The sequence below is a fragment of the Pseudoliparis swirei genome, chromosome 4 (assembly GCF_029220125.1).
Source record: "Pseudoliparis swirei isolate HS2019 ecotype Mariana Trench chromosome 4, NWPU_hadal_v1, whole genome shotgun sequence".
In the NCBI taxonomy this organism is placed as follows: domain Eukaryota; kingdom Metazoa; phylum Chordata; class Actinopteri; order Perciformes; family Liparidae; genus Pseudoliparis; species Pseudoliparis swirei.
In genome coordinates this window covers 32422844-32443923 of record NC_079391.1, presented here as the reverse complement: position 1 = coordinate 32443923, position 21080 = coordinate 32422844, and the positions used below count along the sequence as shown (strand labels likewise).

Below are 21080 nucleotides of genomic sequence, written 5' to 3'. Positions count from 1 at the left end.
TTGCTCGGCTCCAGACGCACCGGAGGATAAACCGTGAGTGTTCAGCTCGGCCTTCATTTAAATAATGATTCTGGTAGAGGGAAGGAAAAAAATGCAAAAAGTCTAGTATCTGATTGTCAAAGAATATGATTAAAAGTACTCTGATTTCCTCAAAACTCTTGTTAGAGTGCAAAGAAGTCATATCATGACGGAGGTGTACTATACTCAAGTGCTGTATTTAAGTACAACTTCAAGGTACTTAGTCTATTTTATTTTAGTACATCCTAGAAATATTGTACCTTTTACTGTACTACATCTCAGAGGTACATATTGTACTTTCTACTGTACTACATCTCAGAGGTACATATGCTCGGAGACACTACCACTTTAGTCCACAGGGGGCGCCAGAACCAACACTACCACTTTAGTCCCCAGGGGGCACCAGAACCAACACTACCACTTTAGTCCACAGGGGGCACCAGAACCAACACTACCACTTTAGTCCACAGGGGGCGATATAACCAACACTACCACTTTAGTCCACAGGGGGCGCCAGAACCAACACTACCACTTTAGTCCATAGGGGGCGATATAACCAACACTACCACTTTAGTCCACAGGGGGCGATATAACCAACACTACCACTTTAGTCCACAGGGGGCACCAGAAGCAACACTAAATGAAAGTTGCTTGTATAACTTTGAAGAGTTAAACGAGTGCTGGGTGGTCAGGAGCTCCTTGTTTAAGGTTCCTTTGTGGAGAAAGAGTTTCATAACTTTCAAGCAGACTGGACAGAATCAAATCAAAATAGTTTATTGTCAATTTAGAAAGTGCCTAGTTGGACAAACAGCGAGACAAGAGCAACAACATTATGACATGAATCTACACATTAATACTATTAAATACTCAGCGACGGTGTTCTAATGACTTTCTTACCTTCCAGAAACATAATGCTGTGAAGACGTTGTCACCGCCACTTACATCAGTCAGAGCAACACATTCATTACTCGTGTAATTGAAATAAAAACGATAAGCAAACAGTGAAGTAATGGATGAAGTTACTTTTTTTGTTTGTGCTTGTATTCGTTTCTGTTTCATAGTTTTTTAATATATTTATTCACATACTCATCATGGTTTTACAAATTCCTCATTTAATCTGAAAACAACATCGACATGTTTAAAAAAAAAGAAATCTGGAGTGACATTGCTCAACAATCGGTCCAACAACCCAATTGCTAATGACTGCCAGCTAATGCTATGTGAAAACACCTTTAAATATTTTAATGGCTAATGCTAGTGGGAAAACATATATATATATACATATATTTATACACACATATATATATATATATATATATTTAAATAGATAATGCTAGCAGGAAAACATTTATATATATATATACATATATTTATATATATATATATATTTAAATGGCTAATGGTAAAACATATATATATACATATATATATATATATACACGTATATTTATATATATATATATTTCAATGGCTAATGCTAGCAGGAAAACATATATATATATATATATCTATATACTGTATATGGATAGGATATTACTTCAATCATTAAGTGAAGCAGCAGCAAAGATGAATACATAAATAAAACAATAAAATGCAATAGCAGTGACATTTATGAATTTAAATAATAAAAGAAATGAAAATGTAAAAGATAAATACAAAAACGAAAGTGTATACAGTGTATCTAAAGTATAAAGTGAAGCAGTGCAAGGTTTATCGATGTCCATATGAGGAGGATCTAAATATATATTTATATTTATATGGCTATTATATATGGCTAATGCTCGCGGGAATAACCTCCTCTTGTTTCCTTTTTAAAATAAAATAACATAAACACATCGCTATATGAAAAAAGCTTTAAGTATCAATACAGCACGAGTGTCTCCCGCCTACACTGTTAAATATCAAATCATATTTAATACATATATATAAATGTATCTCTACCTTTATTGTAAAAATGTGCACACAGTTCCATAAGATTGTATAACGTATATGTTCCTACACAGAGAGAATAACTTAGATTATCCGTATTACTTTGAAGTAAAGGTTGGTATGTCATGTATTTGCCGATATAACAGAGAGCGTGATATAATATTATATTATATAGGTAGGAAAGCAGTATTAAGAGCATGAATCCAGGACGTGAAAACACAATCACTTTGAAGTGTGACTGCATTAACATAACTTAACGGTCCTCACCAGAACACATCCCGACTGGAGGAGCTCCTCAGAAAGCCGTGGGCGGAACGGCGTCCTCGCGGCTCTCCGGCCCGCCGTCACCGTCCTTGACCCCGTCGGGCGGCGGGTGGAGTTTGGACCGGCTCTCCTCCGACTCGGCCGCCATCTCCTCGCCCCGCTCCTCCTTCCACAGCTGCTCGTACTCCTGCTTCAGCTCCTGGTACGAGCGCGAGAAGGTGTGGAAGATGGACGTGGCGGGGAACGCCATGATGAGGATGCCGCTCAGGATGCTCGTCAGCGCCACCATCTGGCCGGGGATGCTGCGCGGCACCATGTCGCCGTACCCCACCGTGGTCATGGAGATGATGGCCCACCAGTAGGAGGCCGGGATGCTGCTGAAGCTGTGCTGCGGGTGCGTGGCGGCGAACGGCGCCAGCTCGCTCTCCGCCAGGTGCACCAGCGGCGAGAAGAGGGTCACGGCCACGCACACGAACAGCAGCAGCAGGCCGAACTCGCGCATGCTGCGATGCATGGTCATGCCCAGCGTCTGCAGGCCCAGGGAGTGGCGGGCCAGCCGCATCACGTACAGGATGCGCAGGGCCCGCAGCAGCCGCAGGATCAGGCTCAGTTTGTCCAGGTAGCCTCGGCCGGCGCCCGCGGCGGCGGCGGCGTCCCGCGGCGCGTCCCTGACGTCCACCACCAGCGCCACGTAGTACGGCAGGATGGCGATGGCGTCGATGATGTTGAGCGGGCCGCGGGCGAAGGCCAGCTTGCTCTGGGCGTTGACGAAGCGCAGCAGGAACTCCAGCGTGAACCACGCCACGCAGACGGACTCCACCACGAACATGCTCTGGCACTTCGGGGAGCACTCGCCCTGCAGGCACACGGAGACGCACTGTGACCACGACGCAGCGCAAAGGTCACGCCGCCATCTCACACACACACACACACAGGATCAGGTTACTGAAGCGGAAATGTGATGATAAAAAAATGATCTCGGATTTCAATAGGATGCTAATCTCTGTGTGTGTTTGGACTTTTTGTGCACGCTAATAAGAGGAACTTTATTTATTAATTTCACACACACACACACACAGGATCAGGTTACTGGTCGTGGTTCTTTGAATTGCTCCCTTTTTAATATTTTTATTCATAAACTCATGGTTTTACAAAGTCCTCCTTTAATCTGCTTGGAAATGTTAAACAAAATTAAATTAATAGTTTTTTCAATTAAAGTCTAAATGTAATAACAAAAAAATAATCTCAGATGTCAATAGAATACTATAAAATACTCTCTTTGTGTGTGTTTGGACTTTTTGTAAACGCTAATAAGAATAACTTTATTTATTCATCTGTAGCGACATTGCAGAGCTCAACAATCGGCAATGTGAAAACTTTATATATATATATATATATATATGTATATACATTTAAATTGCTAACGCTAGCGGGATAACATATATATTTATATATAAATTTAAATGCCTAATGCTAGCAGCAAGACCTTGACCCTGGACCTGAGGCCTCACATTTAGAGTTAAAAAGCCGGCATAATTATCTGTTGGCAGAGTGCATTGTGGGAAATTTAGGACTAGAATATCTAATGGAACACTTTCCTGTTTTTTTCTAGTCAAATTTCCATCGACCACTGAATAGTGGATGATAGACAATAGACCCAATCAGATATACACATATATACATACAGTATATGTATGTAAATGCACATTGCATAAATGCCCCCCATTTTTTTAAATTGAATACAAGGATGAGAATAAAATATAAAAACAAGATAATTTAAAAGATTATAAAGATGAATTGAAGGTCGTGGAGTTAAAGGGACAGTTCCTCCATGTAACTATGGCAACTAATTCCAAAATGATCCAACTTGATAAATAGGACTTAAGTAAGAGTAAAAATATGCGTCCCTTTTAAGTCTTCCTCGCACATTATTATTGAATCAAACTAAATTGGAAACTTTATATTGTGTTGCGTCGTCTTTTTACCATTCAAATGCGTCCCATCATTGGACTTTCAAAATAAAATGTCATTGCAGTTTCACTTCGACCTCGGTTGATTTTCACGGACAAGTCGATGAACCTTGGACAAACACGCTCCGGCTTTGAATGCCTCGAATTTAAATGAGAAAAAACTTAAATAAAAAAACAACCTTGACTGAAAACACTGTTCCCTCCTCGGAGTATCGTTGTGTAAACGGTGCCCACGTTCATTTCACCTTCTCCTCAAAGTAAAAAGCTTATTTTTTAACTACACAGCACTTATATTGATTTTACTTTTTCTACTCAAGCTACTGCAATGTTTCATTTTCATCGTTGTATCGTGGAAGGTCAGCCGAGAAGAAAAACCAATGTCCACTGCCGACTTGAATGATGGCAGAAAACAAGAGATAAGTGTGTGTAACAATGACTGCAGCTGCCCTCTGACCTCCAGCTGCAGCGCTCGGCCACGCCGTCTTCTGTTTACTGACAACGACATGAGGGGCGGGTTTCATTGAGTGTTTCAATCAATACTTCTAGTCCTGTGGTCACAGCGGCCGAACCCTCCCATCCCTCCTCTCCATTCTCCATGAGCAATAAGAGGACCGACACAGAGGGGTTGTTCAATTAAATATGTTGATGCAGTCTTTGTGACTCATTGACTCCTCTGGTTGTATAGAAGTCTATGCTTCATGTGTTAAAGCTGCATTCTCTCTCCTGACCACCAGGGGGCGACTCCTCTGGTTGTATAGAAGTCAATGCTTTGTGTGTTAAAGCTGCATTCTCTCTCCTGACCACCAGGGGGCGACTCCTCTGGTTGTATAGAAGTCTATATAGTGACTCTTCTTCTCTCTTGATGTATTCCCTCAGTAAACATTGTAAACATGAGTTTATGTCTCAGTCTCTAGTTTCAAGTCTTCTTCTATACAGCATGATGTCATCATTTAGACCAGGTCCTGCTTTAGGGGCGGGGCTACAGGGTGATTGACAGGTCTCTCCCGACCTATACGGTGTCTTTACATTACTCCTCAGTCCTGAGGAGCCAACATGAGCCGACAGCAGCATTATGAAGCTTTATGGAGTCAGATGCATCTTCCAGAATGTTTTGGTAGGTTTTTCATTTTCATCGGCTGAATAAATGAGTTTTAGTTTTCATAGCTGGCTGAAGTCAAGGAGTCCTTGATTCATAAATTACCACAATGTCTTGAGCCAACATGCAGCTCCTTCTCATTGTTCACCAGCATTATTATTCCATCCTGCTGTAAAACCAGCTGGCCAACAATCCACCGTCGACGTGTGCCAGACCCCGAGCCAACATCCACACCGCTTCACCCAAATCAAGAAGAGAGATTGTCTTCTTTTCCCCTTTCAGACACACAACTCCAGTTAAACTCCTCATCGATCTCAATGTAGAGAAACAACTGCAGAGAAAACATCTGGACCGAACACGCGTTCATGCTTTTGGATTTTCTGGTTGATTAGTGCGATTGACATCGGGGAGAAATCAATCCGCGTAATCCCCCCCGACTCTTTTTACGCTGACAGTCATTTAAAACGATCAATTCCACAGCGCGTCTGCTTCTATTGATCCGGAGCAGCAGCAGAACAATGACTCAACGCATTTAAATTCGCCTCCCCTCCCCCGCTCTTCACATTCACGCTACGCCGGAGTCGCGGCTCGCTGTTAGTCAACGTCCTCGCCCCAGAAGGTCACCTGACCCCGGCGGCCCGGCGTGGCGCCGCTCGCTGCCGGGGGAAAGTAGGAGCCGAACGTTCAGCCGGGTTTTTTGGCGTGAGCTCCGTTAGCTTGGCCTTTCGCCTCGCTCTATTTGCGGGGTGTCGCGTGCGCTCCGTCCGGCGTTTGCGTCTCTTCCTCTCGGGAGATGCTCGTGTTGATTGAGAGAAATTATTTTTTGCATGAATCCACAGTTTTTTTTAAGGAAAATGTTTTCGCATTTGCCAGACTTTAGCTTTTCTCGCCTTTACTTTAGAGATCTCACCCGTCTTCTCACTGCAGTGACTTATTCATCTATTTGTATCAACCAAAAATGTATTATTTGTTAATCTTGATAATTGCATTTCGTACAGAAACAAATGTCGTTTAATTCTTGCCTGTGATTATTAACTGAAGAAACTAAAGATATGCATTGTCATTAAGGTCAATGCATTGTTCTCATGGGCAGTCGAATGATTAATTTCGTAGCTCTGAACATTCATTTGGAGCTTTTTAATTCCCGGTAACACCTAAAGCTGCAAACGGCTCGACTGTCATCACCAGCTTGTCGTTTGTCAGCTTTTTGGCTGAAAATGCAGCTGATGGAGTGAAGAAAAAAAAGGAGCTGAAAGAGGCCCTCCAGAACTCATCACCATATATATATATTTATTCATATATACATAAATATATATATAATTTAAACATTTGTACATATATATATTTATTTTATATATATATATATATTGTGTTTGACACCTGTGATATACGGGGATCGGTTACACTACTTGTGTTGTGTCTCTATTGTTAATATAAATCTTAAATATTGAAGGTTCTTGTGTGTTCGTGAGGTTTCTCATGTTCAGAGTAGCAACACGTATAGCTGCTGGAATAAGATTATTACGTCTGCTTCTCAAGTTTAGCTCCACACAACACAACACTCACACATGTTATGGGTATTGTTCCATGAGGGAGGGGGACGTCACAGTCCTGTCAGTGTCATGATCCGGAGTTACGGTCTCTCAAGTCCTCTGTTTCCCTGCATCTTTTGTCCCTGTGGCTGTCTGCCCTGTTCCTGATTGCTTCCTCCTGTGTGATTGCTAGCTCCGCCCTCATTGTGTCCACCTGTGTCTCGTTCCCCGGTGTCCAATCAGTTGCAACTTCCCTGTGTATTTAAACCCGTTTTGAGTAAAGGATTAAATCTTTCTGTGGAAAAGTTGTGGGCATTTGGGTCCTATCTCTCTTTGACTACGACACCCCGACAGAAAGATTGAATCCTTTACTCAAACCTGGTCAGACATGAACGAAACAGTACGAACCCACACTGGGAATGAGACACACAGAGTTTAAATACACAGGAAGCTGCAGGTGATTGGACACCGGGGAACGAGACACAGGTGGACACAATGAGGGCGGGGCTAGCAATCACACAGGAGGAAGCAATCAGGAACAGGGCAGACAGCCACAGGGAAACAGAAGACACGAGAGACAGGGCCTTCAAAATAAGACACAAAACAAGACACAGAAACTCCGGATCATGACAGTAAGAAGGGGGGAGGAGAAGGAACTCTCCTAGACAGTCTAGCGCCAATCCGAGGTCAGGGTGACGTGATATGACGAAATCTGTGTATTAGAGGGCCGAACTTTGCTTGTGAAAGTTCTTTTCCTATCAACCCGTGTCGTCGGAGAGACTTACGGTGTGATGCAATCGTACTTTGCTTGTGTTCAGAGAATAAATCTACCGGAACGAGAGAAGTTGTTGGCTTGAAATTCTTTCGGCTCTAGCGGGCGTCCAATTGTGACGCACGCTTTTACGATACACCGGCAGAAAGAATGATGTATGTGTGAACAACGGCTTCATACGCACCCTGATCTCTTCGTCTCTGAGGTCTGGCATGGTGCTGATGCACAAGCTGACGACGGTGACCATGACCATGACCACCGAGAGGCAGGCGAACATCTTCGCGGCCAAACCCGACTGAGGGTTCTCCACCACCTCCCGGAGCATCCAGGTCAGTTTGTGGTAGCCCTTTTTGGTCTCCATGGTGGTTTTCTTCAGCATCACCCTCTTCTGCCGCCACTTCTGTTCCTTGCGCTCTCGCTCCACCACCTCCTCCACGCGGGTGTTCATGCGGCGGCGGCAGCAGCGCTCCATGTGGCGCGGGTCGACGCCCCAGTAGTCGAGCTCGTCGTGCAGCGACACGGCGCACAGTTCCCGGAGCAGGCGCAGTTTCCCCGCCGCCAAGAAGTTGAGGATTACCCTGAAGGCGGTCGGGTTTCGGTCGAAAAAGTACTCCCGGCACGTCTCGTCGTAGTCGTCGCAGAGTCGCGCGATCTCCTCCGGGGTGGTGCAGAAACGTAGACGTCCCAGGCGACTCTGGGGGAACTGCTCCAGGGTGCTCCAGGGGAAGGTGTAGCGGTTGCCCCCGACATTGATGAGAACCTGCAGGGTGTGGTCGACGACGTAGGAGGCCTTGCGGTCGCGAAGCAGCTGGGCGCGCTGGAAGTAGACGCCCTTGATGGTCTCGGTCTCCGGGATCTCGGTGAAGAATCGGTCGAGGCTGCTGTCGTCGCTGCTGATTGAGTAGGTGCTGAAGTCGTGGTTGGCGTTGCTGATGATGGGCATGCTGGCTTCAGTGTGTGTGACCGCGGTGGGAAAAGGTGTTTGTACGTACAGCTGACGGGAAGTTAGAAGGAGGATCCTCAGAGAAGCTGGAACGACAAATTCAAATAAAAGCTCAGTCTTTTTCTATTAATGCTACCTTGTAATTGCCTCAGTTTAACACCTCATTTCAAACGGAGTACCACAGGGCTTTGTCCTGGGTCCCTTATACTTTTCAGGATGGTACTCGTATGGATCAACATTCATTGACTTTCATCACTATGCAGATGACACCGATGTCTAACTCGCAAATGATCCTGATTCTTCAATTTATATTTGATCCAAAAAGTGCCCAAGCTAATTCAGGACAAAGCATAATTATTTGTTATCAGAGCAACTGCACATATTTTTTTCATTTAAATGCATAATGTAAATAATCATAATTTACACTTGTTTGCAGTTTTATTTCGTATATAGGGTGTGTTTAGGGTAAATCCTTTTTTGGCTGCACGATATTTTATTTGGTTGCAGTACTGTCGCTGGCCACTGAGGCTGATTGGCAGCAGCTCTGACTCGCCTTAAAGCAGCTGCTGAAATATGAAGCCACCACGGGAGTGCCTAAAACTGCAGATCCTCAACTGGCCACTTGAGACAGTGTCCAAAAGCAACTCAATCCCCACGGAAACCCCGTTAAAATAGGCATTGGGGCGTGGCCTCTTTTAGTGACAGGTGGATGGCGTCTCAGCCCTTCCTACAATCTAGTTTGACCATGAGGTTAATCTAGAAACCTCTGCTTGACTACGTCCATATGTTGAAGAATCTATGTTCGCCAGACAGTTTCCACCTCTTAATATTCATTGATTCATTGGCTAATCAAGACAAGACAATACATCCAATGTGCTTTTGTAATATCATCACAATTCACTAAGAGAAGAACGCCCCCCACTTTGAGTCCTGACACCCTTCTGAGTGGACTTCACACCAATTCACGCCTCGGTCCTCGTGACCTTGTCGACTGCCGAGTGACCTTAAGAGCTCTCGCCGGCTCTGGTGTGACATCGTGGGTGCGAGCGAGCCGGAGAGGTCACGATGTCTGAGGACCGCCGGCCGGCAGAAACCCAACAGAAAGCTCCCGTAATTACAACTTCTGCTTCAATCTGACATCCGTGGAAAGGTGTTTAATGGAAATAGAAATCTGCCAACATGCAAACACACACTGGGAGCTCGAAGGGCAGACGCATTTATACAAAAACACTTCGCTTCTCACCGACATCTGATTCCACGGAAATGTCAGCTGTGATTTGGAGATGAACTAAATTTAAACCAGCGTATGAACAGTTAGACTGAGCACCAATGAGTTCACTGTGTTAATACACATTAACACCTATATGCTGTGCATTCTTCTATGATTTGTGTTCTTTAAAGAAACTATTGGAATTAAGTTCTAATAAAAAAGTGCAATATTTAACATTTTACATTCAGAAGCCGAAGAACATTTTGCCATGTGGTGTTCACCGTGATTCGGTTGGTCCTCCTTTATTGATATATATATTTATTATATGATATATATATATATATTCCACAACAAACTGCAGTAGATCACTGGAGAACTCAGCACTTTATTTTTCCTCTGTATATTTAGTATTTTAGTATTAGTATTTAGTATTGTTAATGTTATTGTGTTTTATTTTTATTTTCTATTAATGCTCTGAAGGTCACCCGCTGTGATCCTGAAATGTCCCCACTGTGGGACTAATAAAGGAATATCTTATCTTATCTTATATCACGCCGAATGACCGACGCGGATCATCACATATATATTTAATTTAAATGTAACTTTGGCATTTTTAAAAAACATAGTTCTTCCGTATTTCATGGATCCTTTAAAAAAGCGTGGTGGTGAGATCCTGAAGGTCGGTGGTACTCTGACTCAAGTCAAGTACTGCACTCAGATCAATTAGGAAGTATATTGTACTTCTACATTTCAGAAGTACATGTTGTACTTGTTACTCCCTCCATGTGTTTGACAGCCATGGTTACAGATGACGTAGCACATCTCACTAAACATCAGCCTGTAAAATAAACTGAATAAAATAGAAGAACCCAGGAGTAGATTTAGTTCAAATGAGCTTCACTTTAACCGAAGCTACACTATTAAACTGCTCTATATGATAATAATACAATAATAATATAAAACACTAAAAGAGGTCATTCTGCCATGACTACATCTACTCGTTATGCTTTTAACTACATTTTCTAATATCTATTCAAGTACAACTGAATGCATGAATATAAATAAGATAAATTATAATCCATTTGTCACATTATACAGATTAGTTTCCAAATGTACTCCAAATCCACTGCACACATTCTCAATATTTAAGCAGAGAAGACTAAATCTGTTCCAGCTTTTACATCATTATAATATCGAGATGACAGGAGGAACCATCTGTAAAATCACCAAAAAAAAGATGTCATCAGTAAATGCACTTCTGTGACAGTTCTGCAATTAATTATTATTATTATACATTATTCTGACTCTTAAGGATGTTGCTTGGTGGAGCTCCAGCTCGTTTTGAACACTGATTATTATCGTTATTGGTTATTTTTGATCGATTGAGAGAAAGCAGAGCCCCAAAGTGACACCTGTTGGTTCAACGTGAGCACAAAATAAAGAACAGCATTACACATGAGAGCAGGAGGAGAGGAGAGGAGGAGGAGAGGAGGAGGAGAGGAGGAGGAGAAGTCTGACTTCATTACACCAGATAAAGACAAGTCCCCTCATGTGAGGACTCACCTTCATCACCAGGTGAGCCTCCTCAGCCCTTCGGGGGTCACGTGCACGTCCTCATCTGTTGCGCTCACGAACGACGCTGCTCGCTGATTCATCCATAATGTTTTATACTATTAGAATAATAAATATAATCCTGAAGCCGGTCTGCAGCCCGGCGGAGGGAGAGATGCGTCTCCAGTTTATGAAGCCACTCCTGAAGTTTCCGCGCGCCGTCGCCGGTCCGCGCGCGCCGCGTCTCCTCCGGAGCTCCTGGAGTTGAAATTAAATAAAAAATGTAAATTATTTATTTATTGTCGTCCTCAACTCGTCGCTTCGCTTCCGTTCGGTCCCCGGCGGAGAGGAGAGGCGGTTATCTAACATGGTGCCTCCTTCGCCGCCGCTGCGTCCTCATCTGTGTCTGCCAACAGGACCCTCCTCCTCCTCCTCCCCCTCCTCCCCCTCCTCCCCTTCCTGACCCTCCTCCTCCTCCTCCCCTTCCTGACCCTCCTCCTCCCCCCTCCTCCCCTTCCTGACCCTCCTCCCCTCCCAGACCCTCCTCCTCCCCTCCCAGACCCTCCTCCTCCCCTTCCTGACCCTCCTCCCCGACCCTCCTCCCCTCCCCTCCCAGACCCTCCTCCTCCCCTTCCTGACCCTCCTCCCCGACCCTCCTCCCCCTCCTCCCCTCATCCTCCTCCTCCCCCCTACCCCTCCGACCCTCCTCCTCCTCTTCCTCCCCCGCCTCCTTCTTATACACTGTAAAAAACGACGCTCATGCAACAACGTGGGGAGAAAGTACTGATGAGAATATGATGAAAGTACTTTATACTGAGCTCATGGTAGAAGTACCACCGTGTAATACTATTCCAATAGAAGGGTAAATCCCTTAGAATATGGTAGGAAGTACTTTTAAGTAAGATATTTTACTCACTGTGTGTAAATGAGGTAACGTTTTGCAGAATGTGCTGGAAGAAGTACTTTATACTGAGCTCATGGTAGAAGTACCACCATCTAATACTACTCCAATAGTGAGTCACACAGAATATGATGGAAGAAGTACTTTATACTGAGCTAATGGTAGACATCATAATACTATGATGCAATAAGTACTTTTTACTTAATAAAATCAAGTCACAAGTCAAGATTCAAGTTTTAGATTTTAGATTTTGTCAAGTCAAGTCTGACTCGAGTCCGAGTTGTTTACGTCGTGAGTTACTTTGTCATTTTTAATTTAAATAAATGTTTTTAATAAAAACGAACAAATGGTAAAAGGAGTCAAAGTCAAAACTTAAGGGACACAAAAAACCTTTAATCCAAAAATAAAGAGTCAACACAGACGAGTCTTCGCCAGCAACTGGACTCTGTTTGAGTGTGTGTGTGTGTGTGTGTGTGTGTGTGTGTGTGCAGGCAGACGTCCAAACGTAGAGGGGATTAATAGAAGAGGACAGAAGATCAAACACACACACACCCACACCCACACCCACACACACACACACACACACACACACTCACACACACAGTGTTATGTCATGCGTGATTTGCATCGCCGCTCCTCTCCTGCAGGTCTGATAAACGATGACGTTGTCGCTCTTCGACCCGTTGAATAAATGTTTGGTGCGTTTCTTCTTCTGTTTACTTCTTCATTTGTTTGGGGGGGAGGGGGGGCTGTCGTGTGTATTGTTTGACGATTCGCGGTGGTGTTGCCGTGGTTACTGATTGGGCCTGGACTCTGAGTGCCTCGAGACTCAGATCTTCAGATTCAGAGGATTAAGACACACGGTATTGATTTATTTTTAAAAGCCCTTCAGATAATTTATCACAAGTTCTCTGAAGAGAAGAAAATCTGCCTCACAAAAGCTCGTTTGAGCTTTTAAACGTTCTTCATCAAAATAGTGAAATTATGCAAGTGTTATCGGTATTATAAACTAAAGGGTATTTAAACTGAGGCATTTAAACAAGTGACAAACATACTTCATCTGAGTGGTGATGCGTTCACTTAACGTTCATCTGAGTGGTGATGTGTTCACTTAACGTTCATCTGAGTGGTGATGCGTTCACAGACTGGAGTTTATTTGAGCTTTGCCTTGTGTTTTGATGGTAAAGGAGGAAGATTTTAAACGAGTCCTTCATTTTTAAACATATCTGTGCTCCTCCTTAACCCCACAAATCGGTACGATCCAGTTAATCTACACCGAAACGAGAGCAATGTTGCAATAAAACGACCTCTGACCTCCCGAGTTGATGAATATCAAGGATTACATGATAATCCACGAGCAGGAGGGAGGTGGAGGGGAACCAGAGAGCATGCTGGGACGCCACGAGGCTGCAGGAGCATGCTGGGAAGTCTTTTCTTTTTAAGTATTAATTATATAAATATTATTATAGTGAAGTATTAGTCATATAAACATGAGTATAGTGTAGTATTAGTCATATAAACATGATTATAGTGTAGTATTAGTCATATAAACATGAATATAGTATAGTATTAGTTATATAAACATGATTATAGTGTAGTATTAGTCATATAAACATGAATATAGTATAGTATTAGTCATATAAACATGAATATAGTGTAGTATTAGTCATATAAACATGAATATAGTGTAGTATTAGTCATCTAAATGTTAGTATCGTGTAGTATTAGTCATGTGAACATTATTATAGTGTAATATTAATCATGTAAACATGACTATTAGTTAAGTAAACGTTATTATAGTGAAGTATTAGTCATATAAACATGATTATTAGTGTAGTATTAATCATATAAATATTATTATAGTGAAGTATTAGTCATATAAACATGAGTATAGTGTAGTATTAGTCATATAAACATGATTATAGTGTAGTATTAGTCATATAAACATGACTATAGTATAGTATTAGTCATATAAACATGATTATAGTGTAGTATTAGTCATATAAACATGAATATAGTATAGTATTAGTCATATAAACATGAATATAGTGTAGTATTAGTCATATAAACATGAATATAGTGTAGTATTAGTCATATAAACATGAATATAGTGTAGTATTAGTCATCTAAATGTTAGTATCGTGTAGTATTAGTCATGTGAACATTATTATAGTGTAATATTAATCATGTAAACATGACTATTAGTTAAGTAAACGTTATTATAGTGAAGTATTAGTCATATAAACATGATTATTAGTGTAGTATTAATCATATAAATGTTATTATAGTGAAGTATTAGTCATGTAAACATGACTATAGTGTAGTATTAATTATATAAATATTATTATAGTGAAGTATTAGTCATGTAAATATGATTATTAGTGTAGTATTAATCATATACATTTTATTATAGTGAAGTATTAGTCATGTAAACATGATTATTAGTGTAGTATTAATTATATAAATATTATTATAGTGAAGTATTAGTCATGTAAAAATGATTATTAGTGTAGTATTAATCATATAAATTTTATTATAGTGAAGTATTAGTCATGTAAACATGACTATAGTGTAGTATTAATCATGTAAACATTATTATTAGTGTACTAGTGGTAATACAGAGAAGACAATAGAGAACTGCAGCTTTGTAAGCTTGACCTCTCTTGACCTTTGACCTCACTTTCCACAGCGATAGACGGCCTCAAGGTGTCGTCGACTCATGATAAAACTCTTGTTCTGTTTGTTGTGCTCCGCGTGTGAAACGTCTTTTCTCCTCACAGAGTTCCCGAGCTGCTGCCGCCTCGTCCTCCTGACCCGGTTCACTGGTCCCCACATAGGAAATTAAAACAGACTCCAGGGGAATCGCTCTGCTCTCTCAAATTGCGTAGAACCCCCAGGGGGCCCGTGTAGCGGGGCAACTGGTGACTCGGCAAAAAAACACTCGATTAATTACCCACAGACTGAAGCTCCGAACTTTAAAACGAGCTTCGTGACGGCGCGTCAGCGTGAGCTGCACTCAGAATGCAGGCGTCGTGTGAGCCGCTCCCCTCTCTCCACGGCTTCTAATGATGAAAAGAAGACAAACAGGAAGTGCCGTGGAGCGCACAGGCGGGGAGGAAATCCTCAGAAAGGAATCAGATTATATCGGCCAAGTGTCCTTTTACAGTATCGACGAACAGCCCGACAGATTCTGGAGGGACTGCGTCTCAAAACGCATCCGGCCGAACAACGAGGCCACGCTCGTTAGGTGTTAAAGCTGCATTCTCTCCCCTGACCACCAGGGGGCGACTCCCCTGGTTGTATAGAAGTCTATGCTTCATGTGTTAAAGCTGCATTCTCTCTCCTGACCACCAGGGGGCGACTCCTCTGGTTGTATAGAAGTCTATGCTTCATGTGTTAAAGCTGCATTCTCTCTCCTGACCACCAGGGGGCGACTCCTCTGGTTGTATAGAAGTCTACGCTTCATGTGTTAAATCTGCATTCTCTCTCCTGACCACCAGGGGGCTCCTCTGGTTGTATAGAAGTCTATGCTTCTGCTTTTTAAACAGAAAAGATGTCAACCCGAACCACGGCCTGCTGGGTGAAAGTCCCGTGTTTGTCTGCCTCATCCAGCGCGGAGATGATCGTGTTATTTTGACGCGATTTGGTGTGACGAGGCTGTAAAAATCTAACTTTTAACGATGAAAATGAAACATGATGTATAAACTTAGTTTCTTCTTCTCTTCCATGAATCATCTCACAAACCCATAAAGAGTTATCTAAATATCTTATAATTAAGAGTCTGACTGGAAGATATTTACATTATGCTAATAATACTTCTCTACGTTAATATCCTGAGTGATCGATGCACCATTTTAAAGTCTTACATCAGACAGTTTGTTACATTAAATAATATTATCAGCATTGTACAGCTTTAATTGATCTTTTATTACCATTATCAAACATTCACGGTGCAAAGTCGTGCACCAGGTGCTTATTATACATCCAGTCCATGAAAGTGAGATGAGCATTAGACGGGATTTACTGTTAAGAACCAACGCCGCTGTCTTGGGGGGGGGGGGGGAGGAGAGATGCATGATGGGATAAAGGTCATCTTCGGGGAAGAGCAGGGATTTCAAATGTCCCTGAGCCGCCAGAGATAAATCAAGCCGAGTCAAGGACCCAATGTTTTATAGGATAATAAATTTAAAGTTAAAGCACCAACAATATACGAGTCACCTCTCCGCCCTGCCGGTGTGTACTTATATACATATATTATGTGTATTCAAGGCGGCGAGGAGGATGAAGGATCTCACTCTTCCTCACTCAGCAGCCTCCGGGGTCCGTCCGGCGCTCATCTCTCGTTCTTCAGCTGCAAACTTCATGAATAAATTGGGTCTCCAGTCTGACGCTCGACGACCTCTCGTGGTTACGGTGACTCACATTTTCTCATAAACACCTTTTTCCGATTTCCGCCGTCGCTGCTCGCTGTCTCCTCTCTTTTACGACTCCTAACTGGCCCCCGGGGTATGGAGGACTTAAAATGACTTAAATATAAATAAATAAATGAATGCATGAATAAATATAGGAATAAATAAATAAATGCTTAAATAAATGTTTAAATAAATAAATACATTTGCATACAAGGACACATAAATGTCACACATAAATAAATGAAGAAATACGTGTGGACACAAAAATAATGATATAAATAAATGAATAAATGTACAAATACATTTATTTAATGATTTCCTGTTGAGTTATAACTTATATTTATTCATTCCCGTATTTATTTATTTATTCATATATTTATTCTTGTATTTATACATTTATTTAAGCATTTATTTATTTATTCCTGTATTTATTTATTTATACATTTATTTAAGCATTTATTTATTTATTCTTTTATTTATTCATGCATTTATTTATTTATTTATACTTAAGTCATTTGAAGTCCTCCATACCAGGGGCCGGTAGGGGCCGCTGAGGAAAACACATCCGGGCACATTTTGTACGGCGTGTTCCTCTAATTGCTAATTGCTACCGGCTAACGGAACTATTGGTACGCGTGCTGCCGAACACATCGCCGAAACTCCTGCAGATACAGCGGTGGTAGAACGCCTCAGATGGCGCAGTAGAACCTCATTTTGGAGTTTAATCCAGAACCTTTCAACTCTTAAAGGTACAAGAACCCACCAGGAGGTTCTGCTGCGAAGCCTTTGTATTCCAAGGGTTTCATCTAAAACTCCACCACGGTTCAGACCACTGGTTTTTTTGGGGGAGCGTTCCCTTTTTATATCAATGCTATCAACAATCTCTGAAGAACTCTTTCCAGAAAAGGTTTGAGGGCGTTAGATGATTCACGTGTGTTAGATGTCCACAATAAAGCAGAACTAGTGGTTAATTCTTCATGGTGGATGAAGGACATGCTAACGGAGACATGTTAACGGAGACATGCTAACGGAGATAAGCCCCGCCCCCTCGAAGGCGCGAATGAAGCGTATAAACCACAAATAGTAAAGTGAGTAAACTGAAGTGGGTAAACTGAAGCGGGATGAAGGACATGCTAACGGAGACAAGCCACAGAGATAAGCCCCGCCCCTTCGAAGGCACGAATGAAGCAAATAAGCCACAAATAGTAAAGTGAGTAAACTGAAGCGGGTAAACTGAAGCGGGTAAACTGAAGTGAGTAAACTGAAGCGGGTAAACTGAAGCGTAAACTGAAGCGGGTAAACTGAAGCGTAAACTGAAGCGGGTAAACTGAAGCATAAACTGAAGCGGGTAAACTGAAGCGAGTAAACTGAAGCGGGTAAACTGAAGCGAGTAAACTGAAGCGAGTAAACTGAAGCGGGTAAACTGAAGCGAGTAAACTGAAGCGGGTAAACTGAAGCGGGTAAACTGAAGCGGTTAAACTGAAGCGGGTAAACTGAAGCGGGTAAACTGAAGCGAGAAAACTGAAGCGGGTAAACTGAAGCGGGTAAACTGAAGCGAGAAAACTGAAGCGGGTAAACTGAAGCGGGTAAGGTGTGAACGCAGCATTTGTCTCACAAAAGGAACTCTTGTTTCTCTAAAGAAAGGTTGAATCGTGTTTACATACAGTATGATGAATAAATAAATAGGATGCATCATGATGGATAAAGGTCTCCTGAGAGGTTGATCACATGTCTTTGGACATCAGGTGAAATACAGGCTGCACTTCTCTATCGGTCTGGCGCAGGAATTCTCTTTTTAATATCCTTTCATCTCTTCGGAGGCGCCTCTCGTCCACAATATCACAGGACATGGGTACCAATGATGTTTTGGGGCAGTTGTAACCCCCCCCCCCCCCTCATGGACGTGCAGCGCCCCACGCCCGCTCTGTTTCCCGTCAGCGTGCTCTCTATCGCTCATCTGTACAAGAAAATGATCATATATTATTATTATTATTATTATTGATCCCTCGGTGAAACCGACCACGCGGTGTGTAAAGTAATGGCATCGGCTCCCTCGTGGCCAGCTGCTGCATTAACGTGATGAACACATGAATGCATCAACAGTTATAATCCAATGATCCTGAAAGCATTGGGCATCATGATGTTGTGCTTTAAAGTATAGTCGGCTGCTTATTGTGTACACGGTGAAATGCAGTTTTTGTAACGGACTATTTGTACACTTCAAGTTTAACTCCAGAAAAACACCGGATTACTTCTTCCACCGTCGGCTAGTGCACTAACTGAAGAGAATATTAAAGTTGCTCCATCCTCTTCCTTCAAACCCGAATCACGAGTCTGACCCAGCTGCTGTCGATGGACTTTCAACGCACTTATTCATTAATACAGAGAAATACACGAGCGACGGGAATTTAAACACAATAGATTTAAGAGAGGCAAGCTACGTGTTCAGTATTTATCTTTTATTCCCCCGGAAAATCTATAGAGGAAATTGTGCAGCGGAGATAAAGGAGAAGAGCTGCTGATTGGAAAACACCAGGAAAAGGTCAAGTAGCAGGAAGAGGTGGGGAGAGAGAGAGAAATCAAATCACTCCCTCGAGTTTAACAAATGAGCTGTCGGACTGTGTGTGTGTGTGTGTGTGTGTGTGTGTGTGTGTGTGTGTCTGAATGTAAGTGCACGATTGTCAACATTGGCTTCCAGGGTTCTTGCTTCAGGGCTCACAGTTTGTTTATGCAGAAATAACAGCTGGCACCGAACCCTCCACACACACACACACACACACACACACACACACACAGAGACACACACACACAGACACACACACAGAGAGACACACAGACACAGACACACACAGACACACACAGACACACACAGAGACACACACACAGACACACACAGAGAGACACACACACAGACACACACAGAGACACACACACAGACACACACACACACAGACACACACAGAGACACACACACAGACACACAGACACACACACAGAGACACACAGACACACAGAGACACACACAGACACACACACAGACACACACAGACACACACAGACACACACACAGAGACACACACAGACACACAGACACACACACAGACACACACAGAGACACACACACAGACACACACAGAGACACACACACAGACACACACACACAGAGACACACACAGACACACACACAGACACACACACAGACACACACTCACACAGACACATGAGATACACACACAGACACACAGACACACACAGAGACACACACACAGACACACAGACACACAGAGACACACACAGACACACACAGAGACACACACACAGACACACACACAGAGACACACACACAGACACACACAGAGACACACACACAGACACACAGACACACACAGAGACACACACAGACACACACACAGACAGAGACACACACAGACACACACACACAGACACACACAGAGACACACACATACAGAGACACACACAGACACACAGACACACACACAGAGACACACACAGACACACACAGAGACACACACACAGAGACACACACAGAGACACACAGACACACACAGAGACACACACATACACAGACACACACACAGACACACAGACACACACAGAGACACACACACAGAGACACACAGAGACACACACACACACACAGAGACACACAGAGACACACAGACACACAGAGACACACACACACACAGACACACACACACACACACACACACACAGAGACACACAGACACATACAGAGACACAGACACACACACACACAGAGACACACAGACACATACACAGACACACAGACACATACAGAGACACACACATACACAGACACACAGACACACACAGAGACACACACAGAGACACACATACACATACAGAGACACACACAGACACACAGACACACAGACACACAGAGACACACACACAGACACACACAAGCGTGCATGCTCACACACACAGGACGATGGGACTTAGAGCTTTATGAGCTGGACTCCTTCTGGTCTCATGATGACGTCACCGAGCTGAACTCGTTGGTTTCAAAGAGGCCACACATTAAAATACACTCAATAATGAGCATCAAAGTGATCAGAGTGATTGGAATGTCATTGATCCATTACGGCTGCCACAGATATAATGTATGATCACTGTTAGAAATAGAAATCGTCAGCTACCACACCATAAATCATTATTATTCATCCAAACTTATGATCTGCTTCTTTCTCTCCATCGTTGTCGTCGTTCTCATTGAAGCCAGAAACCAAATAATTAGATGAAGATTTCTGAATTAAGTTCAGATTGATTAAAATTGAATGAGTCAAAGAGAAATAAAACATGCCATATATTTCCAACATAAAAGGGTCGTTTACATTATAAAAAAGAGCTTTAAATGCTATTAACATTTCAGATCATTCAGATGTGACATTTCCACGACATTTTTCAGGAGATACAGATGAAGGTTTCTTTTCATCATAG

At 42.6% G+C, this 21080-nt stretch overlaps 1 protein-coding gene across 1 annotated transcript; it reads right to left on the bottom strand.

Annotated features, from left to right (window-relative positions):
- Positions 1–2242: 2242 nt before the first annotated feature.
- Positions 2243–11620, bottom strand: kcng4b (potassium voltage-gated channel, subfamily G, member 4b). Its single transcript, XM_056413692.1, has 3 exons — positions 11298–11620; positions 7766–8610; positions 2243–3067 (listed from the first exon to the last, which is right to left on the bottom strand). Exons 2-3 carry the CDS (start codon positions 8522–8524, stop codon positions 2243–2245), a joined length of 1584 nt encoding a protein of 527 aa, XP_056269667.1. The 5' UTR covers positions 8525–8610; positions 11298–11620.
- Positions 11621–21080: the final 9460 nt, after the last annotated feature.